The sequence below is a fragment of the Mobula birostris genome, chromosome 8 (genome assembly GCF_030028105.1).
Source record: "Mobula birostris isolate sMobBir1 chromosome 8, sMobBir1.hap1, whole genome shotgun sequence".
Lineage (NCBI taxonomy): Eukaryota > Metazoa > Chordata > Chondrichthyes > Myliobatiformes > Myliobatidae > Mobula > Mobula birostris.
Window position 1 is genome coordinate 114,377,205 of NC_092377.1, and position 25,625 is coordinate 114,402,829.

At 43.7% G+C, this 25,625-nt stretch overlaps 1 protein-coding gene across 5 annotated transcripts in view; it reads left to right on the forward strand.

Annotated features, from left to right (window-relative positions):
- Positions 1-25,625, forward strand: part of fam120b (family with sequence similarity 120 member B) — a 203,910-nt gene that overhangs the window by 61,512 nt on the left and 116,773 nt on the right. For all 5 annotated transcript variants that reach the window (XM_072267171.1, XM_072267172.1, XM_072267173.1 and 2 more), the window contains exon 2: positions 3,124-4,176. In XM_072267171.1, the coding sequence (XP_072123272.1) occupies positions 3,163-4,176 (1,014 nt within the window). In that variant the 5' untranslated portion in view covers positions 3,124-3,162. The remainder of the gene's footprint in view (positions 1-3,123; positions 4,177-25,625) is intronic.

The following is a 25,625-nucleotide window of genomic DNA, read 5'->3' on the forward strand; positions in this document are numbered from 1 at the left end:
ATGATGCATGGAGATACAAGGTGCAAGGGCTATTTGCTGATAAGTAAAGATTAAAGAAAATTAAATGTTAGCTTTATTTGTCCCATGTGCTGTACATCGAAACCTGTAAATGTACAGTGAAGTGTATACATCGTTACATCAATGACCAACACAGTGTGTGGATGCGCTGGGGGTAGCCTGCAAGTATCGCCATGCTTCCGGTGCCAATGTAGCATGCCCACAATTTAGTAGCCCTAACCCGTATGTCTTTTGGACTGTGGGCGGAAACCGGAGCACCCGGAGAAAACCAATGCAGTCTCCTTACAGACAGTGGTAGGAACTGAATCCCGATCTTGCATCCAGAGCTGTAAAGCTTTAAGCTAACTGCTTTGCTAATGTGCTGCACCACTTTGTGAGTATGCTGGTAAGAAGCAACATAGTGGCACCTGTATCAGTGCAGGATAGCCTGAAAGGTAATTCTGATCGGTGTTGGTGTAAAATTAGATTATCTCATGTCTAGCATCCTCAACAGTGAGGTCCTGGCTACCGTTAGAACCCCGAGGAGTCGGAAGTGTGGTGACACTTGTGGGCTACTCCTGTCAGAATCCTCAGATTGTATTGGTCACTTAGGTAAAAATGACACATTTCAATGTGCAGATCTGATATGAATTTGAATCCAATTTCACTCTGGGTTACTCTTGTATTCAGGTTTCCCTTTGCTGAATTCTAATATTTCCCTATCCTTTGACTTCCTGCTCTTTTATGGAAACATTGTAAATGTCGTCCTTTGATCTAATTTTATCTTTAACTTTTCTTGTTAGCCATGCCCAGATCACATTTCCTGTTGGATTTTAGTGCCTTAAAGGCATATACTGTATATTTGTTATAAATTATGTGTATTTCCTTAAATGCCATCAGTTGTTTATAGTTGAAAACTCTCAGTTTCAATAACATCATATGATAGTTCTCTGACTGCCACATAAAAGTTGTTCTTAATACTGAATATACTGATCTGTTAAAACCATCACATATATTTATGAAATGTATCCTCTGGACCATTACTGTTGAGGTTTTCCCCGTTTACAAGTAGATTAAAGTTCCCCATGATTGGCACCATGGTGACGTAAGCGGTTAGAGCGAAGCTTTTACACCTTGGAGCATCAGAGCTCAATTCCGACATCATCTGTAAGGAATCTGCATGTCTTCCTCGTGAATGTGTGGGTTTCCTCCGGGTGCTCCGGTTTCCTCCCACAGTCCAAGGACATACCAGTTGTAAGTGGTGGTTGTAAGTTGTCCCCTGATTAGGCCAGGGTTAATTTGGTGGCCAGAAGGGCCTGTTCAGCACTGTCTCTGTAAATAATAAAATAAAACAAATAAGATGATTCTGAGCAACACGAAGTGCTAGAGGAACTCAGAAAGTCAGCTGACATCTATGGAGGGGATTAAACAGTATCCTGCCGATGCCTCAGATGCGTTTAAGAGCAGAGTTGATAGTGGAGGAAGGGAAGCCCCTTTCTTTAAAAAAGGAAGACATCTCCCTCGTCCTAGAATGAAAAGCCTCATCCTGAGAGCAGATGCGGCGGAGACGTCCGCCAGAGAAAGCAGGGTCTCCCAGTGGCCACACATTTTAATTCCACATCCCATTCCCATTCTGACGTGTCTATCCACGGCCTCCTCTACTGTAAAGATGAAGCCACACTCAGGTTGGAGGAACAACACTTTATATTCCATCTGGGTAGCCTCCAACCTGATGGCATGAACATCGACTTCTCTAACTTCCGCTGATGCCCCACCTCCCCCTCTTACCCCATCTGTTACTTATTTTTATACACACATTCTTTCTCTCACTCTCCTTTTTCTCCCTCTGTCCTTCTGAATATACCCCTTGCCCATCCTCTGGGTTCTCCCCCCCGCCCCTTGTCTTTCTTCCCGGACCTCCTGTCCCATGATCCTCTGGTATCCCTTTTGCCAATCACCTGTCCAGCTCTTGGCTCCATCCCTCCCCCTCCTGTCTTCTCCTATCATTTTGGATCTCCCCCTCCCCCTCCAACTTTCAAATCTCTTACTAACTCTTCCTTCAGTTAGTCCTGCCGAAGGGTCTCGGCCTGAAACATCGACTGCACCTCTTCCTAGAGATGCTGCCTGGCCTGCTGCGTTCACCAGCAACTTTTATGTGTTTTCTGTCTTTTGTCTGTTGTTAGCTCCTCCTAATTGAATTTTTGATTTTCTGAGCTAGGATCCTGTTCCTTGGTTCTGCCTTTACCTAATTCTATACACTACGGTTAGGATTACCCCTCCTTTTTTTCCATTTTGCCTGTCTTTTCTAATCTTGATCACTTTGTCAACCCATCTTTGTATAGGCTATTAGACTGTCCCTTTTTATTTCTATTTATACTATTAATTCAGCCATCCTGGTCTTGACAAAACTGCTTCAGTCATTTATATTAACCTTGTTTTCCTTTCCACCTGCATGTGCAAGAAATGGGGTTTGAGATCTGAGCCCCAATATTGGTCTACATTTGAGCCATACATGGTAAAACAATTTGGCAAAGATAGCATGGATCAATCTGTGGCATAGTTCATTTTGCTCTCAATTTGAACAATCTTCTAGACCAGTTCATTTCTCAAAATATTTTTTGGGAATTGTCTTCAGTTCAGTTCAGAGGGTGCTCTCATCTCTGAGTCAAGGTTGTTGTTTCAAAGCCCACTTCAGAATTTGAGCATTCACTGTGTGGCAAGGTGCTTCTTGGCATCAAATTGGTGTCACATTGTCAGCAATGCTGTACCCCTCTACTCTCCCAGTTTCCCTGTGTGTTCATGGTATGTGCATGCATTCATTATCAGATTTTCCCATGGAGGAACTTCCCTCTGCTGCTTATACACCCTCCCCATGATCTTGTGCGTTTCCTGTGGATGCTGCAGTTTCCTCGCACGTTCCAAAGACTAATGGGGTGGTAGGTTAGTTGGTTACATGGCGGTAATAGGATGGCGTGGGCTTGTTGTGCTGGACGCAGTGTGTATCTGTAAATAAAAATAATAAATAAATAGAGCAAGAGTTTCATCCTAGTATGAAAAGTGCAGGTACAGCTGCAGGTATTTTTTCATAAATGATTTTTTAATATCTTTTTTTCCTTTTTTTTGCAGACTTCAAATGTTTTGTAGAGAAGATAAGCTGACTCAACAATGGGTGTAAAGGGACTCCAGCAGTTTGTAGATCACATCTGCCCAGCTGTGAGAGTATGGGTAGACCTGAAGGAGATGGCAGAGCAGTACAGGCACTCCCATCCTGGACGTTCTCCTGTTGTGATGGTGGACACCATGGCATGTCTGCGATATTGGTACACGTCGGAGGCTTGGGTACACGGTGGTCAATGGCGTGAGTATTTAGAGAGTCTGAAATCCTTTGTGAGTGCTTTCTCAGCAGCCAGCATAGAGCTGGTGTTTGTCTTTGATGGGGTAATAGAAGAGAAGAAAAGGGATGAATGGATCAAACGGCGTCTGAGGAATAACCAAGAGATTGCAACCATCTTTCAGTACATAAAAGCAACTGCCTGCCAACCAGGAAGAGATATGTTCTTCATTCCATCTGGGCTGGCCACCTTCACTCGCTTTGCCTTAAAATCATTGGGCTTAAACGTCATAAATTCCCTGAAGGAGGCCGATTATGAGATAGCTAGCTACGCAAAGCTAAATGACGGTATGGCAATTCTGAGTCAGGACACAGATTTCCTCATTTATGACACTGTGCCGTACCTCTCTATATATAATCTGTCCCTGGAAAAGCTAACTACTGTCATGTACTCTCGTGAAAACCTCTGTCACGCTCTCAGGCTGCAGATGGTGGACTTACCACTCTTGGCCTGCCTTCTTGGTAACGACGTTGTGCCTGAGAACGCGGTGGGGAGGCTGAAGGGCCAGTGCCTGGCTGAATACTGGCCAGGCGGCCCGAATGCAAGGCAGAGGGAGCAGGCAGTGGCAGCAGTGGCATGTTACATCTCCCGTCTGGACCATTCGCACAGGGGCTTGAAAGAGCTGGAAAGAAACCTGCAGCACCACTCAGCTGCAAGCTTGCTAGAAAAGGGAGTGGAAAGTTACTTACTGCCTGGGCAGCGCTCACCATGGCTCCCCCTCAGCAAAGTACCTCCGGCGACTCCCCAGTCTGAGATGCCCATATACTCAGACCTAAAGATTTTACAGGTGAGTAATTGATTCAAGATCTAAATTTTAGTTTTCTAAGCAATGTATGTTTGATGGAAAGAATTAATGGAATCTATGTACGAATTGGAGCATACAAAGGTTATGGGGAGAGGACAGGAGAACGGAGAGTGATAGTAAATCAGTGATGATGGAATGGCAGAGCAGTCCGAATGGCCTAATTCTGCTCCTGTGTCTTGTGGTCTTATCAAAGGTAATAGGGAGCCAATTACATTATTTAAAAAACAGCATAATAATAAGCAACACACACAAAATGCTGGAGGAACTCAGCAGGGCAGGCAGTATCTGTGGAAGTCGACGTTTCAGAGCAGACACCCGTCATCAGGGTCTCAACCCAAAGGCAAATAATAAGCAAACCATTCTTGTGATATTGTTGAGGAACTGCAGAAAGCCTGTGAGTTGAGGAATTTATCTAAGTGTCATGGTTTATAAAGCTTAATTGGAAACTTTGTTACAAAAATGTGTCAACCAAATTGGACAGCCGTTGTAACTAATTGAGAACTTACATTATAAACAAGTCGCTATTTAACACAGTGGGCTTGATATCCACCCTATTGCATTTATGTATGTCCTTTTATGACCTTAGCATATTCCAAACTGAAGGAAAGTACTTTTGAGATATTATCACTTTAAGAAAGAACACAGCTGCTAATTTGCATGCAGAAGCTGGCACTAATAATATAGTTATGATATTTTAGTAATACTGTTTGAGGGGTAAACATTTCACCCAGGGAGTTCCCTCAGCTCTTTTTTAATACTCAGGCCTTGTGATCTTTCACATAAGCCTGAAGGGGCAGCCAGGGCCCCAGATTAATATTGCATCGAAAAGACGGTATTCTGACAGTGTAGAGCTTATTCCACAATCAATGTAACCCTTCCAACACAATCCATAATCTTCCATTTTTATTACATCCATGTGTCTACCTAAGAGTATTTTAACTGTTCGCATTGTACACCTCAGACGTTTTCAGACTGATGCAGTCTTTCATTGATTCTGTTATGGATTTACTGAGTATGGCCACATGAAAATGAATCTCAGGGTTGTATATGGTGACGTATGTGTACTTTGATAATAAATTTACTTTGAACTTTATTATATCTGCCTCTACCACCATCCGCAGAAGTGCATGCCAGGCATCCACCATTCCTTGTATAAAAAAAACCTTTTTCTGATGTTTCACCTAAATTTTCCTTCACTAATCTTAAACGGATGTCCTCTGGTGTTGACCATTGCTATCCTGGGTAAAAGGCTCTGGCTGTCCACTCTATCTATATTTCATACTTTATACATCTTTAACAAGTAGTCTCTCATTCTCCTTCGCTCCAAAGAAGATGGTCCTAACTTGCTCATTCTTTCCTCATAAGATATGTTCTCTAATCCAAGCAGCATTCTGGTAAATCTTCTCTGCACCCTCTCTAAAGCTTTCACATCCTTCCCTATAATGAGGTGACCAGAACTGAACACAATGATCTAAGTGTTGTCTAACCAGAGCTTTATAGAGCCACAACATTACTTCAAGGCTCTTGAACTCAATCCCCTGACTAATGAAGACCAAAAAATTATAGGCCTTCTTAACCACCCTACCAATTTGTGTAGCAACTTTGGATGGACTCTAAAACCCCTCTGTTTCTCCACCCTCATAGGAATCCTGCCATTACTCTTGTACTCCACCGTCAAGTTTAATCTTCCAAAGTGTACACCTCACTCTGTGTTGTTTTGTAACTACAACAATCTTTTACGCTATGCACAACACCACTAATCTTTGTGTCATCTACAGATTTATGCCCCTCCTCTTCCTCATCCAAGTCATTCATAAAAATCACAAAGCATAGAGATCCCAGAACAGACCATAAGACATGAGACAGAGGAGCAGAATTAGGCCATTCAGCCCATCAAGTCTGCTCCGCCATTCCATCATGCCTGATCCCAGATCCCACTCAACCCCATACACCTGCCTTCTCGCCATATCCTTTGATGTCTTGACCGATCAGGAAACAATCAACTTCCGTCTTAAATATACCCATGGACTTGACCTCCACTGCAGTCTGTGGCAGAGCATTCCACAGATTTACTACTCCTGGCTAAAAAAATTCCTTCTTGCTTCTATTCTAAAAGGTCACCCCTCAATTTTGAGACAGTACCCTCTAGTTCTGGATACCCCCACCATAAGAAACATTCTCTCCACATCTACCTTATCTATTCCTTTCAATATTCAGTAAGTTTCAATGAGATCCCCCCCACATTCTTCTTCCAGTGAGTACAGTATGTTCTTTGTGGAACACAACAAGTCATGGACTTTGGGCACTATATGCCTCATCCACTACTACCCTCTGCCTTTTTTGGGCAAGCAAATTCCAAAGCCATGCAGCCATGTTTCCCTGTATGCCATGCCTCCTGTCTTTCAGAATGAGTCTACCATGGGAAATCTCGTCAAGCAGCTAATGGAAACTCATATTCACCACATCCACAGCTCTACCTTCAGCAATCTGATTTGTGTCCTCATCGAAAAATTCATTCAGACTAATTGAGATACAACCTGCCTCTTACAAAGCCAGGCTGATTATCCCTAATCAGACTAATGCTTGTAAGTCCTTTATATTAGTTTGCCCACCACTGATTTATAATTCCCAGGATTATCCATACTAACTTTCTTGAACAATGATATAGCATTTCCCATTCTTGAACCTTTTGGCATAATCCCTGTGAGTTGGCTGGGGTGACATACTGCATCTGGTGCTCCCGATGTGGCCTTCTATATATTGGCAAGACCCGACGCAGACTGGGAGATCGTTTTGCTGAATACCTACGCTCTGTCCGCCAGAGAAAGCAGGATCTCCCAGTGGCCACACATTTTAATTCCACATCCCATTCCCATTCTGACATGTCTATCCACGGCCTCCTCTACTGTAAAGGTGAAGCCACACTCAGGTTGGAGGAACAACACCTCATATTCCGTCTGGGTAGCCTCCAACCTGATGGCATGAACATTGACTTCTCTACCTTCCGCTAATGCCCCACTTCCCCCTCGTACCCCATCCGTTATTTATATACACACATCCTTTCTCTCACTCTCCTTTTTCTCCCTCTGTCCCTCTGACTATACCCCTTGCCCATCCTCTGGGTTCCCCCCCACCTTTTCCTTCTCCCTGGGCCTCCTGTCCCATGATCCTCTCATATCCCTTTTGCCAATCACCTGTCCAGCTCTTGGCTCCATCCCTCCCCCTCCTGTCTTCTCTTATCATTTTGGATCTCCCCCTCCCCCTCCCACTTTCCAATCTCTTACTAGCTCTTCCTTCAGTTAGTCCTGACGAAGGGTCTCGGTCTGAAGCGTCGACTGTGCCTCTTCCTGGGGATGCTGCCTGGCCTGCTGCATTCACCAGCAATTTTGATGTGTGTTGCTTCAGTGGTAACTAGTCCAGTCCCTGGGGGCTCTATTGGTGCAGTCTTTCATTGATTCTGTTATGGTTATTATTCTTCAATTTATTGAATATGCCCACAAGAAAATGAATTTCAGGGTTGTATATAGTGACATATATGTACTTTGATAATAGATTAACTTTGAACTTTAATGTTTTTCGAAAATTACAACTCTGTCGCCTCCTTAACTTTGACGTGTTCCAGCACATTGGCACATTCTACACTGATCTCACATTCATCAAGGTCCCTCTTAATGGTGAATACCGAAGCAAAGTTTTCATTAAGGGCCTTCTTTATCTTCTCCAACTTCAGACACGATTCACTCTTTATCCATGAACCTTTACTCTATTCATCCTCCTATTCCTCACATACATGTAGAACTTCTTGGGATTTTCCTTAATCCTACTCACCAAGACTTCCTACTGTCCTCTTTTAGCTCTTCTGAGTTCCTTCTTAAGCTTATTCTTAGCTACCTTATAACTCTTAAGAGCCGTGACTGATTTTTGCTTCCTATATCTTTAAGTATACAAAGATATACAAAGATTGGTGGAGGGGCCGGTAGTGCTGAGGAAACAGAGAGTCTGCAGAGAGACTTGGATAGATTGGAAGAATGGGCAAAGAAGTGGCAAATGAAATACAGTGTTGGAAAGTGTATGGTTATGCACTTTGGCAGAAGAAATAAACGGGCAGACTATTATTTAAATGGGGAGAGAATTCAAAGTTCTGAGATGCAACGGGACTTGGTAGTCCTTGTGCAGGATACCCTTAAGGTTAACCTCCAGGTTGAGACAGCGGTGAAGAAGGCGAATGCAATGTTGGCATTCATTTCTAGAGGAATATAGTATTGGAGCAGGGATGTGATGTTGAGGCTCTATAAGGCGCTGGTGAGACCTCACTTGGAGTACTGTGGGCAGTTTTGGTCTCCTTATTTAAGAAAGGATGTGCTGACGTTGGAAAGGGTACAGAGGAGATTCACTAGAATGATTCTGGGAATGAGAGGGTTAACATATGAGGAATGTTTGTCCACTCTTGGACTGTATTCCTTGGAGTTTAGAAGAGTGACGGGGGAACGTCACAGTACTAGTCCTGATGAAGGACTTTGATGTGTGTTGCTTGAATTTCCAGGTCTGCAGAATTCCTCGTGTTTAAGTGGAAAGGTAAAGGGGTGGGGGAGGGGGAGTAGGGAGGGGATAGGCAGGAAAGGTGAAGAAAGAATAGGGGAAAACAATGGGTAGTAGAAGGAGGCGGAAACATGAGGAAGATGATAGGCAGCTGGGGGAGGGGGCAGAGTGACATAGGGATAGGGGAAGGGAGGGGGAGGGAATTACCAGAAGTTAGAGAATTCTATGTTCATACCAAGGGGCTGGAGACTACCTAGATGGTATATGAGGTGTTGCTCCTCCAACCTGAGTTTAGCCTCATCATGGCAGTAGAGGAGGCCGTGTATGGACATATCTGAATGGGAGTGGGAAGCAGAGTTGAAGTGGGTGGCTACTGGGAGATCCTGTCTGTTGCGGCGGACGGAGCGGAGGTGCTCGACGAAGCAGTCGAAGCGGAGAGGCGTGGAGAGGGAAAGGTGTGCTTAGTGGTGGGGTCCTGTTGAAGGTGGCAGAAGTTGCGGAGGATAATGTGCTGGATCCGGAGGCTGGTGGGGTGGTAGGTGAGGACAAGGGGAACTCTGTCCCTGTTGGTTGTTCCCTCTTCACCCTCTCTGCTTTCCGCAGGGATCGGTCCCTCCGTGACTCCCTGGTCCACATGTCCCTCCCCACGGATCTCCCACCTGGCACTGACCCCTGTAAGTGCAAGTGCTACACCTGTCCCTACACTTCCCCTCTTGCCACCATTCACTTGTGAGTTTGTTGGGGTCATCTATTGCATCTAGTGCTCCCAGTGTGGCCTCCTCTACATCGGTGAAACCCGACGCAGATTGGGGGACCGCTTCGTCGAGCACCTCCGCTCCGTCCGCCACAACAGACAGGATCTCCCAGTAACCACTCACTTCAACTCTGCTTCCCACTCCCATTCAGGTATGTCCATACATGGCCTCCTCTACTGCCATGATGAGGCTAAACTCAGGTTGGAGGAGCAACACCTCATATACTGTCTAGGTAGTCTCCAGCCCCTTGGTATGAACATAGAATTCTCCAACTTCCAGTAATTCCCTCCCCCTCCCTTCCTCTATCCCTATGTCACTCTGCTCCCTCCCCCAGCTGCCTATCATCTCCCTCATGTTTCCGCCTCTTTCTACTACCCATTGTTTTTTCCCCTATTCCTTCTTCACCTTTCCTGCCTATCCCCTCCCTACTCCCCCTCCCCCACCCCTTTATCTTTCCCCTTACTGGTTTTTCACCTGGAACCTCCCAGCCTTCTCCTTCCCACCCTCCCCCACCTTCCTTATAGGGCCTCTGTCCCTTCCCTCTACAGTCCTGACGAAGGGTTCCGGCCCGAAACGTTGACCGATCTTTTCCACGGATGCTGCCTGACCTGCTGAGTTCCTCCAGCGTGTTGTGAGTGTTGCTTTGACTCCAGCATCTGCAGAGTATTTTGTGTTTACAAATCTGTTCACAATTCTCTAAGTGGGGGGCTGACCAAAGCCTTATAAAACCTCAACATTACATTCTTGTTTTTGTAATCTCATCATTTCGAAATGAATGCTAGCATTGCATTCCATACTACCGACTTAATTTGCAAGTTAGCATCTTGGGAACCCTGCATGAGGACACCCAAGTCCCTTTGCACCTCTGCATGTACAGGTGCAATGAAAAACTTACTTGCAGCAGCATCACAGTCACAGAGCATCAAATAGCAGCATTCACACAAAACGCATTAAGCATTCATTAGACACAACTTTTACAAGAAAAATCAAAAAAAGTCCATTTCAGTGCAGAGCAATTAAAATGTTCATAATGTTGCTAAGCTGTTGTGATGAGAGTTTCGCCAACTGGTTCAAGGACAAAGTGGTTGAAGGGAAGTAGCTGTTCTTGAACCTGCTGGTGTGTTCTGTACCTCCTTCCTGATGGTAGCTGCAAGAAGATGTTTCCTTCTTGAAGCCACATCCTTGATAAAGAGGACCTGCTAAAAGGGCTGGTTATGTTTAGAACATAGAACAGTAGGCCCTTCTTTCTTACTTACTGTCTCTTATGCCGCTGATGTTTGAGACAGCAATGAGGGTCCTCCATTTCTGTTGCACACAGATAAGGAAGAATTATTCATTGTTGTTTCCATAACAATTTTGTTTAACCAGTCAGGGATGTTAGCCCTGAACTGGAGGACTGGTGGACCACTCTTAGTCTGGCCTCTACCCTTTTACCTGTTTGGCATGGGTAACCCTACCAAGAGCCTACGCATAAAGCCCTGACTCCAACCAACATAGCGCTCTGGGTCATTAAGGCATGCAAGCCCTCTAAGCCCTATGACAAGGTTGTGGTCCTCTTGGAGAAACAGTCCTTTCAGCCCACAATATTATGCCAAACTGTTTAAGATAATGAAGTCTAATTATGCTAATCTATTCTGACTGCATGTGGTCCACATTCTTCCATTCTCTGCATATTCACGTGCCTTTCTAACAGCCTCTTAAACACCTCTACCAAATCTGCCCTAGTAGATTTGCCTAGCACTGTCCCTAGCAGTGCATTGCAGCCACTGACCACTTTCTATGTTTAAAAAAATATCCTTCAAATCTCTTGAAACAGACTTGGCCCCTCTCACGTTAAATGCATGCCTTCTGATATTTAGATATTTTGACCCTGGGGAGAAAGATATCAATAGGTTTCAAAGGTACATTCAATGTTAGAGAAATGTATACAATATACATCCTGAAATTCTTTTTCTTTGCAAACGTCCAGGAAAACAGAGGAGTGCCCCAAAGAATGAATGACAGTTAAATATTAGCGCCCCAAAGCCTCCCCCAGCTCCCCCCTCCCAAGCATAAGCAGCAGCAAAGTGATGACTGCCCCTCCCCCATCAGCAAAAAAGCATCAGCAACCCCACCAAGCACTCAAGGATGCAGCAAAGCATCAATAAAGACACAGACTTGCAGTACAGGTGTCCCCAGCTTTTTGAATGTTCAATTTACGAAACCCCGCTGTTACGAAAGACCTACATTAGTTACCTGTTTTCGCTAACAGAAGGTGTTTTCACTGTTACGAAAAAAAGCAGCGCACTCTCCGAGCAGCCAAGCTCCTCCCCCGGAACTGCATTCTATCTGGCATTGCTTAAACACATGCCTATGAGCAACCGTTAGCAAGATGAGTTCTAAGGTAATGGAAAAGCCTAAAAGAGCTCGTAAGGGTGTTACACTTAGCGTAAAACTAGACATAATTAAGCGTTTCGATCATGGTGAACGAAGTATGGACAAAGTGAGTTTGGCTTGTGGAAGTTGACGAAGATGATGTTGAAGAAGTTTTGGCATCCCATGACCAAGAACTGATAGATGAAGAGCTGATGCAACTGGAAGAGGAAAGGATAACAATCGAAACCGAATGCAGTAGTGAACAGATTGAAAGTGAAGTCGTCCAGGAACTGAACATGAAGCAACTGCGTGAGATTTTAGCTGCAATGGTTGCAGAAAAGTACAGCTTTAATTTTGAAAGGGTACATCGGTTTAGGGCATATTTGCAAGATGGTTTGAGTGCTTACAAAGAACTGTATGATAGAAAAATGCGCAAGGCTAAGCAGTCAAGCATACTGTCGTTTTTCAACCTTCCACATCAGCCACAGCAGACGACGAACCTCGCCCTTTGACATTGAAGCAGGCAGACATAGAAGAAGATGACCTGCCTGCCCTGACGGAAACAGACGACAATGAGATGACACCCCAGTGTCCCACCACCCCAACCCCCGGGCAGCGGACTGATACATTTCCGCGGAGAATGCAGTGGTAGCTGGGAGGCACCCAGCACATCTTTAAGAAAAAAGCCAAAATAAACACGCTAATTAATTAGGTGCCACCCGGCACATAATTAATTAGCTTGTTTATTTCGTTTATTTTTCTTAAAGATGTGCTGGGTGTGTCCCAGCTACTGCTGCATGCTTCGTGGATCGGTATCGGTTCACTGCCCGGAGGTTGGGGACCACTGCACCACCCTGACCTCCAACAACTCAACCTAACATACCATCATCGATCATACCATCATCGGTGTGCTTGACGCTGTCTTCTCGATTCTGGTAAGTGATACTACACTGTACATACATTATTTCTACTTTATATAGGCTGTGTATTTTTATGCGTTATTTGGTATGATTTGGCAGCTTCATAGCTTAAAGGTTACTGGAGAGAGTGTTTCTGCCGACAGCGCTTGCGTGAGATTTTCGCTATGGAGAACAGTGCGGCAATGATTGTAGAAAAGTATTTCTGCTTTATGTAGGCTGTGTATTTATCATATCATTCCTGCTTTTACTATATGTTACTGTTATTTTAGGTCTTATGTGTTATTTGGCATGAGTTGGTAGGTTATTTTTGGGTCTGCGAACGCTCACAAATTTTTCCCATATAAATAAATGGTAATTGCTTCTTCACTTTATGACATTTTTCGGCTTATGAACCGTTTCATAGGAACGCTGTAGCTTCGGATGGCGGGGGAAACCTGTACCCCAAAGACTTTTCATTCACCTGGTATTCGACATACCACAGGCTCTCTCTCTCCCCAATAAGGGAAAAAGAGGTGTCCCCGTTTCACAGCGAGAGGGGAGACATAACAAAGCAACTCGCCGATTTATGGTGTTAAAGATCTGTTGCGTCACTTTTTACGAGCTTTCTGCCCAACCATCTCAGGACTCTGGGCACACAGCCAGCAGCCAGCTCACTGCTTTTGATCCTCCATGTACTCCCACAACACATCAGGTAGCAGCACCAGCCTTGAATCCGCCTGCCTCCAGAGCCATGAAAATCTGGCACCCTGAAGGCGCGCTAGTCTTTCAGGTCACGTCCTTGGCATATTGAAAAGTGGTCGGTTGTGCGGCCGTGAGAGCGGGTCCCAATCCCGCAAAGAACTGAAGTCAACGTGTAGCTCCAGGTCAGGGTCTTCAAAAGAACCCTAAAAAGGAAAAAAAAAAAGAGATAATAAAGGTAGAAATAGAGTTGTACTCTATCTGTGCCTCTCACAATTTTATAACCATCTGCCTTTGCTGCTCCAGAAAAAACAGCCTCAGTTAGACCAACCTCTCCTTTGGTACCTGGACTCTGTTCCGGGTAACATCCTGGTAAACCGCTTCTGCGCCCATCATGGAGCAAAGCATCCATGTCCAAAGTCTAGTGGCAAAGCCACCATATCATACTTAAAATGGAGCAATCAGAATTGAATACAATACAGTAAGTTCCTGGGTTAAGAATGCCTGACTTACGGACAACTCATATTTACAAACAGACTGCCATAAAGCCTATTATATTAAAAATTTCTCTTATTTATCCTTGTAACCATGCCTCCAAAGAAAAAATCCGATGCAAGTGCTGGTGATGCATCAAAGAAAAGGAAAATGATCACGATTGAAAATGAAGTGGAAATAGTAAAATGATCGGAAAGAGCTGAAACGCCATCAGTCATTGGAAAAGCGTTAGGCTACAGTTGGTCAATGATCGGAACAATTTTAAAGGATAAAGTGAGAATAATGGAGCATGTGAAAGGCCCTGCCCCAATGAAAGCTACAATTATTACTAAGCAACGCAGTGGTTTAATTATTGAAATGGAAAGGCTATTGATAATTTGGTTAGACGATCAAAATCAGCATAATATGCCTATTAGCCTTACTTTAGTGCAAGAAAAGGCTCGAAGCCTTTTCAATGATTTAAAAGCTGCATGTGCAGCAAGTGAAGGTGATTGTGATGAAGAATTTGTTGCAGGTAGGGGTTGGTTCAATCGTTTCAAAGTGAGGGCAAATTTACATAATATTAAAGTGCAAGGTGAAGCAGCGAGTGTCGATGAAAGTGCTGCGAATGATTTTCCTGAAATATTGAAGAAAATTAATGAGGAGGGCGGTTATTGCCAGACCAAATATTTAATGTGGATGAGACTGGCTTATTTTGGAAAAAAATGCCTGAAAGGACTTACATTTCGAAAGAGGAAAAAAGCATTTGACTGACTGATGCTAAATAAGAACCGTATGTACCTGGTCCGACTTACCTACAAATTCGACTTAAAGGTAGACTTAGGAATGGATCTCGTGCGTAACCTGGGAACTACTTGTATTCCAATTATGACTGAATCAGCTGCAACATAACTTCCCAATTCTTGAACTCTGTGCCTTGACTAACAAAGGCAAACATGTCATCTGCCGATTTTACCACCTTTTCAAAGTGTACAGCCATTTCCAGGTATAAAGCAAGCAGGTCACCAGGTCTGAATGGATGTCTCCAAGATTGCCAGTGGAAGAGGTTTTGAGGGGGCAGAAGGGCTTACCATAGTCCTTGAAATTTACCAAGTGCATGCAATTAAATATTGTATGTGTTCAAAATAAGGGTTTAAGGATGTGCCAAGCTAACTGCAGGTTGGTTATTTTAATCCTAAATTGTAAGAAAATTTTTAGAAACTATAATTATGGGAAATATTGATAGGGATTTGGAGAAGTTTGAATTGATGAAGGAGAATTGACGTGGGGTTGTTATAAGCATTTCATGTTTGAATAACTTGATTGAATTCTCTTAATGAGGTGGATTGGTTTGGTTAACTATTGTCACATTTATCAAGATATAGTGAAAATCCTGTTTTGCATAATGTTTATACAGACCAAATCATTAATAGTGCATTGAGCAAGAATAAGGTTGGAGAATATTGGAGAACAATGAAGAATAAAGAGTAAAAGATACCAAAAAAAAGTGAAGAGCAGGTAAACAATAAAGTGCAAGATCATAACAAGGTAGATTGCGAGGCCAGGAGTGCATTGCATTCAGAGTGATTCAGGAATAGCTTCTTCCCCTCTGCTATCCAATTTCTAAATGGACATTGAGTCCATGAACACTACCTCACTTTTTTATTATTATTTCTGTTTTAGCACTACTATTTTTAATTTAACTATGTAATGCATGCACACACTATTTATTTATTTATTTATTTATTTATATTATCATACAGGTTTCCCCCACTATCCAAAGATAGAGCATTCCTATGAAACGGTTCGTAAGCCGGAATGTCGTAAAGTGAATAAGCAATTACCATTTATTAATATGGGAAAAATTTTTGAGCGCTGCCAGACCCAAAAAATAACCTACCAAATCATGCCAAATAACACATAAAACCTAAAATAACAGTAACATATAGTAAAAGCAGGAATGATATGATAAATACACAGCCTATATAAAGTAGAAATACTTTTCTGCAGCACTGTCTAGCGCAGCGAAAATCTCACGGCAGCACACTTGGTGGAAGCGCTCTCGGCAGAAACACTCTCTCCAGTAACCTTTAAGCTATGAAGCTGCCAAATCATACCAAATAACACATAAAAAATACACAGCCTATATAAAGTAGAAATAGTGCAGTGTATGTACAGTGTAGTTTCACTTACCGGAATCAGGAAGACTCCAATAAATTGCAGTTTCGTCGCAGTTAGTGTGGTCACACAGGGGGTCAGTGAGGACATGGTGGAGGATTACAAATACCTGGGGATACGAATTGACAATAAACTGGACTGGTCAAAGAACACTGAGGCTGTCTACAAGAAGGGTCAGAGCCGTCTCTATTTCCTGAGGGGACTGAGGTCCTTTAACATCTGCCGGCCAATGCTGAGGATGTTCTACGAGTCTGTGGTGGCCAGTGCTATCATGTTTGCTGTTGCGTGCTGGGGCAGCAGGCTGAGGGTGGCAGACACCAACAGAATCAACAAACTCATTCGTAAGGCCAGTGATGTTGTGGGGATGGAATTGGACTCTCTCACGGTGGTGTCTGAAATGATGATGCTGGCTAAGTTGCATGCCATCTTGGTCAATGTCTCCCATCCACTACATAATGTACTGGGTGGGCACAGGAGTACATTCGGCCAGAGGCTCATTCCACCGAGATACGGCACTGAGCGTCATAGGAAGTCATTCCTGCCTGTGGCCATTAAACTTTACAACTTCTCCCTTGGAGGGTCAGACACCCTGAGCCAATAGGCTGGTCCTGGACGTATTTCATAATTTACTGGCATAATTTACATATTACTATTTAACTATTTATGGTTCTATTACCCGTGGCTGACAAGAGAAATTAGGGATAGTATCAATTCCAAAGAAGAAGCATACAAATTAGCCAGAGAAAGTGGCTCACCTGAGGACTGGGAGAAATTCAGAGTTCAGCAGAGGAGGACAAAGGGCTTAATTAGGAAGGGGGAAGAAGATTATGAGAGAAAACTGGCAGGGAACATAAAAACAGACTGTAAAAGCTTTTATAGATATGTAAAAAGGAAAAGACTGGTAAAGACAAATGTAGGTCCCCTGCAGACAGAAACAGGTGAATTGATTATGGGGAGCAAGGACATGGCAGACCAATTGAATAATTACTTTGGTTCTGTCTTCACTAAGGAGGACATAAATAATCTTCCAGAAATAGTAGGGGACAGAGGGTCCAGTGAGATGGAGGAACTGAGCGAAATATATGTTAGTAGGGAAGTGGTGTTAGGTAAATTGAAGGGATTGAAGGCAGATAAATCCCCAGGGCCAGATGGTCTGCATCCTAGAGTGCTTAAGGAAGTAGCCCAAGAAATAGTGGATGCATTAGTGATAATTTTTCAAAACTCGTTAGATTCTGGACTAGTTCCTGAGGATTGGAGGGTGGCTAATGTAACCCCACTTTTTAAAAAAGGAGGGAGAGAGAAACCGGGGAATTATAGACCGGTTAGCCTAACGTCGGTGGTGGGGAAACTGCTGGAGTCAGTTATCAAGGATGTGATAACAGCACATTTGGAAAGCGGTGAAATGATCGGACAAAGTCAGCATGGATTTGTGAAAGGAAAATCATGTCTGACGAATCCCATAGAATTTTTTGAGGATGTAACTAGTAGAGTGGATAGGGGAGAACCAGTGGATGTGGTATATTTGGATTTTCAAAAGGCTTTTGACAAGGTCCCACACAGGAGATTAGTGTGCAAACTTAAAGCACACGGTATTGGGGGTAAGGTATTGGTGTGGGTGGAGAATTGGTTAGCAGACAGGAAGCAAAGAGTGGGAATAAACGGGACCTTTTCAGAATGGCAGGCGGTGACTAGTGGGGTACCGCAAGGCTCAGTGCTGGGACCCCAGTTGTTTACAATATATATTAATGACTTGGATGAGGGAATTAAATGCAGCATCTCCAAGTTTGCAGATGACACGAAGCTGGGTGGCGGTGTTGGCTGTGAGGAGGATGCTAAGAGGATGCAGGGTGACTTGGATAGGTTGGGTGAGTGGGCAAATTCATGGCAGATGCAATTTAATGTGGATAAATGTGAAGTTATCCACTTTGGTGGCAAAAATAGGAAAACAGATTATTATCTGAATGGTGGCCGATTCGGAAAAGGGGAGGTACAACGAGACCTGGGTGTCATTATACACCAGTCATTGAAAGAGGGCATGCAGGTACAGCAGGCGGTGAAAAAGGTGAATGGTATGCTGGCATTTATAGCGAGAGGATTCGAGTACAGGAGCAGGGAGGTAATACTGCAGTTGTACAAGGCCTTGGTGAGACCACACCTGGAGTATTGTGTGCAGTTTTGGTCCGCTAATCTGAGGAAAGACATCCTTGCCATAGAGGGAGTACAAAGAAGGTTCACCAGATTGATTCCTGGGATGGCAGGACTTTCATATGAAGAAAGACTGGATGAATTGGGCTTGTACTCGTTGGAATTTAGAAGATTGAGGGGGGATCTGATTGAAACGTATAAAATCCTAAAGGGATTGGACAGGCTAGATGCAGGAATATTGTTCCCGATGTTGGGGAAGTCCAGAACGAGGGGTCACATTTTGAGGATAGAGGGGAAGCCTTTTAGGACTGAGATTAGGAAAAACTTCTTCACACAGAGAGTGGTGAATCTGTGGAATTCTCTGCCACAGGAAACAGTTGAGGCCAGTTCATTGGCTACATTTAAGAGGGAGTTAGATATGGCCCTTGTGGCTACGGGGGTCAGGGGATATGGAGGGAAGGCTGGGGCAGTGTTCTGAGTTGGATGATCAGCCATGATCATAATAAATGGTGGTGCAGGCTCAAAGGGCCGAATGGCCTACTCCTGCACCTATTTTCTATGTTTCTATGTTTCTATTTATTATTTATGGAGCAACTGTAATGAAAACCAATTTCCCCTGGGATTAATAAAGTATGACTAAACACTTGCTTATATGAATAACCACCTTCTGTAATTGTAAACACAAAATAATCTGCAGATGCTGTAAAAGATCAAAGCAACACTTTCAGTACGCTGGATGAACTCAGCAGGTCGGACAGCATCAGTCAGAAACAATGAGTCGACGTTTCGGGCCGGAACCCTTTGTCAGGACTGAAGAATGAAAGATGGGGAAGGATTTGAAGAATGCTTGTAGCGTCAGTTGAAAGATCAGTAATTTGAAAGACAAAGGGGTGGGGGAGGGGAAGCATTGACGTCATAGCCCTTAAAACAATGGGTAGTAGAAGAAGGAGGCGGAACCATGAGGGAGCTGGGGGAGAGGGTAGAGTGAAATAGGGATAGAGGAAGGGAGGGGGAGGGAATTACCAAAAGTTGGAGAATTCTATGTTCATATCAAGGGACCGGAGACTACCTAGACAGTATATGAGGTGTTGCTCCTCCAACCTGAGTTTAGCCTCATCATGGCAGTAGAGGAGGCCATGTAGGACATATCTGAATGGGAATGGGAAGCAGAGTTGAAGTGGGTGGCTACTGGGAGATCCTGTCTGTTGTGGCGGACGGAGTGGAGGTGCTTGATGAAACGGTCCCCCAATCTGCGTCAGGTTTCACCAATGTAGAGGAGGCCGCACCGGGAGCACCAGATTCAATAGATTACCCCAACAGACTCACAAGGGAAGTGTTGTCTCACCTGGAAGGACTGTTTGGGGCCCTGAATGGTGGCAAGAGATGAGGTGTAGGGACAGGTGTAGCACTTACGCTTACAGGGATAAGTGCCGGGTGGGAGATCAGTGGGGATGGGCATGTGGATAAGGGAGTCACGGAGGGACCGATCCCTGCGGAAAGCGAAGAGGAGCAGAGAGGGAAAGATGTGCTTAGTGGTGGGGTCCTGTTGAAGGTGGCGGAAGTTACGGAGGATAATGTGCTGGATCCGGAGGCTGGTAAGGTGGTAGGTAAGGACAAGGGGAACTCTGTCCCTGTTGTGGTGGCGGGAAGATGGGGTGAGGGCGGAAGTGCGGGAAATGGAGAAGATGTGGGTGAGAGCATCATTGATGACGGTAGAAGGGAAACCACGATCCTTAAAGAAAGATGACATTTGAGATGTCCTGGAATGGAAAGCCTCATCCTCAGAGCAGATATAGCGGAGACGGAGGAACTGGGAATAGGAAATGGCATTTTTGCATGTGGCGGGGTGGGAAGAGGTATAGTCGAGGTAGTTATGAGAGTCAGTGGGCTTGTAGAAGATGTCAGTGGACAGTCTGTCTCCAGAGATGGAGACCGAGACATCGAGAAAGGGGAGAGAAGTGTCCGAGATAGACCAAGTGAATTTGAGGGCTGGGTGGAAGTTTGAAGTAAAGTCGATGAAATTGACGAGCTCAGCATGGGTGCAGGAAGCAGCACCAATGTAGTCGTCAATGTAGCGAAGGAAAAGTTGGGGAGCAGTACCAGAATAGGTCTGGAGTACAGACTGTTCTACATAACCAACAAAGAGGCAGGCATAGCTGGGTCCCATGCGAGTTCCCATAGCTATACCCTTAGTCTGAAGAAAGTGGGAAGAGCCAAAAGAGAAGTTATTAAGTGTGAGAACCAGTTCCGCCAACCGGAGGAGGGTAGCGGTGGTGGGGAACTGGTGAGGTCTATTATCCAGTTATCTATTACCTTCTGTAATTATTTTCTTCAGTTCTGCTGGGAAGTTTTCAGCAGCTTCAGTATCAGCCGAAGCACTCTCTCCAGTAAATGTTAAACTATGAAGCTGCCCTTGTCTCAGAAACCAATCAAACCACCCATGACTACCTTTAAATTCCACTTTCGCAACACTTTCATCACCATCATCCAGTGCTTTCTGTTTCAGCTTATTAAAAAGACTGACTGATTTCTCCTTAAGTATAAGAAAACTTAATGGAACACCACGCTTTGTACAGCCATCAATCCACTCAAGCAGTAGACTTTCCATTTTATCCATTATCAGATGCCGACTAAGAGAGACCGCTTTGCTACGAGCAGGACCAACAGTAACATCGGCAGCTTTCAAAATTCTTTCTCTCTGCGTATAAATAGTGCGAATGGTGGACGCAGGCAAGTTCAACGCGCGGACAATGTCCTTACTTCATTCACCACAATCGAAACGCTTATTTATGTCTAGCTTTACGCTAAGTGTAACACGCTTACGAGCTCTTTTAGGCTTTTCCGATACCTTAGAACTCATCTTGTTAATGAATGCACAAAATGAATCGAGATAAAGCACAGGCTTAAGCAACGCCGGCTAGAATGCAGTTCCGGGGGAGGAGCTTGGCTGTTCGGGCGCACACTGCCTTTTCTCGTAACGGTGAAAACACCTTCTGTTAGCGAAAACAGGTAACTAATGTAGGTATTTCGTAACAGCGAGGTGTCGTAAAGCGAACGTTTGGAAAACGGGGGCTACCTGTATATTGTATTGTACTGATGCCGCTAAGTTAACAAATTTCATGACATATGCTGGTGATGTTAAATCTGATTCTGATTCTGATTTTATCACACAAGAAGCCTGCTGAAGAGTCTGATAACGGTGGGATAGAAGCTGTCCTTGTGTCTGAATTTTGTACCTTCTGCCCAGTTGGAGAGGGGAGAAGAGAGAATGTCTGGGGTGGGTGGGGTTTTTGATTATGCTGGCTGCTTTAATGAGACAGCAAGAAATATAGACAGAGTCTGTGGGGGGGGGGCGTTCCTGTGATGTTGTTGAACAGTGTCCACAGCTCTGCAGTTTCTTGCCATCATTGTAGAGTCGTTGCCAGAGCAGGTGATGGAGATGGTTGATGAATAGAAAGCAGTCAGTCAAAGTGTAGTTCATTGTGCAGTGAGACACCTAATTGCAGCAACATCACAGGCATATAGCATCACTTAAGCAGCATTCATGACCACATTAAACATTAATTATTTACAGTTTTACAGGAAAGAATAGAATTAGAATTATTTAAAATCCATGTTTTATTTTGGTTTAAAAGGTCACCAGCAACTTAACTGAAACTAAAAGACAAAACATTTGAAGTTTGGCATATGGTTAAGAGTGTTGCTCCTACTGGGACCTTTGCTTTCTTTGATATTTTTATTGGAATAAGCAGGCTTCTGCAGGGTAAAAATTTCCAAATTTGCGGATGGAAATGTTGGAAATAATCAACAGGGTAGTAATAGATTACAAGAAGGTACATTTAGTTGAATGAATGGGCAGATGAATTATAACAGGGGATATACACTCAGTAGCCACTTAATTAGGTACAGAAGTGGAACTTGACGTTGTGGTCTGCTGTTGTAGCCCATCCACTTCAAGACTCAACATGTTGTGCATTCAGAGATCCTCTTTTGCACACCACTGTTGTAACCCATGGTTATTTGAGTTGCTATCACTTGCTTGTCTGCTTGAAATCCGTCTAACCATTCTCCTCTGACCACTCTCATTAACAAGGCATTTTCGCCCACAGAACTGCCGCTCATTGGAAGATTTTTGTTTATCACACCATTCTCTAGACACTGTCGTGTGTGAAAATCCCAGATCAGCAATTTGTGAGATACTCAAACCACCCCCTGTGCCACCAACAATCATTCCACAGTCAAGATCACTTAGACTACATTTTCCCTATTCTGATGTTTAGAGTGAGCACCAATTGAACTGCTGGACCATGTCTGCATACTTTTATTCATTGAATTGCTGGCACATGATTGGATGAATAGATATTTGCGTTAATGAGCAGTTGGACCTAATAAGGTGGTCACTGACTGTATGAAGCAGTATACGTTCTCAAAATATATAAGAGACAACGTAGGCATAATGACATATTTCTAAAGTGTGTGCAGAAACATGCCTTCTATGGTATTACAATTTTAAAGACTCATTACATCTTTGGGATCCATCAGGAATGAAATATATGTATGTAATTAACAAATTATGATAAAAAATGGTTAATATGAGGATTGCAGGGTAATGTCCTTCATATTAACACATTGAACACACATGTCTATATAATGGGGTAATGTATAAGAAGTGGGGAGTATTTAATGCTCCCACCACATGCAAGAAGATCATTCTGTTCTTGAAATATCCTTCTTCAATTTAATTAGTAATTTTTTCAAAACCACATGTCCATTTTTAAATTGGTGCCACAACAACCTCTTACTCAATGTCAGCAAGACCAAGGAGGTGATTATTGACATCAGGAGGAGGAAACCAGAGGTACATGAGCTGATCATAGGTGGAGAGGGTCAACAAGTTTGAATTCCTCAGTATTATCCTTTCAGAGGACCTATTCCAGGCCCAGCACATAAGTACAATTACAAAGAAAGCACGGCAGTAAGGAGTTTGCAAAAGTTTGACATGATATCTGACAGACTTCTATAGATATGTGGTGGAGAGTAAATTGACTCGTTGCGTCATGGTATGGAAACACCAGTGTCCTTAAATGGTTTTAAAAAATCTTTTAAAAAAATAGTGGATATGACCCAGTCTGTCATGCGTAAAACCCTCGCCACCATTGAGCACTGTCGCGGGAAAACAGCATTCATCATCAGGGATTTTCACCATCCAGGTTATGCTCTCTTTAGGAAGAAGGTACAGGAGCCTCAGAGTTCATACCTCCAGGAACAGTTATTACCTCTCAACCATCAGGCTTATGACCCAAAGGGAATAATTTCACTCAATTTCACTTGCTCCATCATTGAAATGTTCCAACAACCTATGGACTCACTTTCAAGCACTCTTTAGCTCATGTGAATTCTAATACGAATTTTTGGAATCTCAGGGTGATGTATGTGTACTTTGATATACATTTACCTCGAACTTTGAAATTCTGAAATTGCTCCTGAAGTCTTTTTCATTCAGGATCACATCCCAGGAGGCAAAACATTTTTAAGGACTCTTATGTGAAGTGTTAGTAGGAAAGGTTTGATCAGGGAACTCGAGGTAAAGGAGCCATTAGGAGGTAGTGACCATAATATGATAAGTTTTAATCTACAATTTGAGAGGGAGAAGGGAAGATTGGAAGTGTCAGTATTACAGTTGAACAAAGGGGACTATGGACCCATGAGGGAGGAGCTGGCCAAAGGTGACTGGAAAGATACCCTAGCAGGGATGACAGTGGAACAACAATGGCAGCTATTTCTGGGAATAACACAGAAAGTGCAGGATCAATTCATTCCAAAGAGGAAGAAAGATTCTAAGAGGAGTAAGGGGTGACCGTGGATGACAAGGGAAGTCAAGGACAGTATAAAAATAAAGGAGAGGAAGTATAACATAGCAAGGATGAGTGGGAAGCCAGAGGATTGGGAGACTTTTAAGGAGCAACAGAAGATAACTAAAAAGGCAATACGGGGGGGAAAAGATGAGGTACGAAGGTAAGCTAGCCAAGAATATAAAGGAGGATAGTAAAAGCTTCTTTAGGTATGTGAAGAGGAAAAAATTAGTTAAGACCAAAGTTGGGCCCTTGAAGACAGAAATGGGTGAAATTATTATGGCGAACAAGGAAATGGCAGATGAGCTGAACAGGTACTTTGGATCTGTCTTCACTAGGGAAGACACAAACAATCTCCCAGATGTAATAGTGGCCAGAGGATGTAACTATGAAAATGGATATGGGAGAGCCAGTGGATATAGTGTACCTGGACTTTCAGAAAGCCTTTGATAAGGTCCCATTATAGGAGGTTAGTGTGCAAAATTAGAGCAAATGGTATTGGGGGTAGGGTACTGACATGGATAGAAAATTGGTTGGCAGACAGGAAACAAAGAGTAAGGATTAATGGGTCCTTTTCAGAATGGCAGACAGTGAATAGTGGGGTACCGCAAGGCTCGGTGCTGGGATTGCAGCTATTTACAATATACATTAATGATTTAGATGAAGGGATTAAAAATAACATTAGCAAATTTGCAGATGATACAAAGCTGGGTGGCAGCGTGAAATGTGAGGAGGATGTTATGAGAATGCAGGGTGACTTGGACAGGTTGGGTGAGTGGGCAGATGCATGGCAGATGCAGTTTAATGTGGATAAATGTGAGGTTATCCACTTTGTTGGTAAGAACAGGAAGGCAGATTACTATCTGAATGGTGTCAAGTTAGGAAAAGGGGAAGTACAACAAGATCTAGGTGTCCTTGTTCATCAGTCACTGAAAGTAAGCATGCAGGTACAGCAGGCAGTGAAGAAAGCTAATGGCATGTTGGCCTTCATAACAAGGGAAGTTGAGTATAGGAGCAAAGAGGTCCTTCTGCAGTTGTACAGGTCCCTGGTGAGACCACACCTAGAGTATTGATCTCCAAATTTCAGGAAGGACATTCTTGCTATTGAGGGAGTGCAGCGTAGGTTCACGGGGTTAATTCCCAGGATGGCGGGACTGTCATATGTTGAAAGATTGGAGTGACTGGGCTTGTATACACTGGAATTTAGAAGGATGAGAGGGGATCCGATTGAAACATATAAGATTATTAAGGGATTGGACACGCTCGAGGCAGGAAACATGTTCCCGCTGTTGGGGGAGTCCAGAACCAGAGGCCACAGTTTAAGAATAAGTGGTAGACAATTTAGAATGGAGCTGAGGAAAAACTTTTCCACACAGAGGGTTGTGGTTCTGTGGAATGCTCTGCTTCAGAAGGCAGTGGAGGCCAATTCTCTGGATTCTTTCAAGAAAGAGATAGAGCTCTTAAAGATAGCGGAGTGAAGGGATATGGGGAGAAGGCAGGAAAAGGGTACTGATTGTCGATGATCAACCACGATC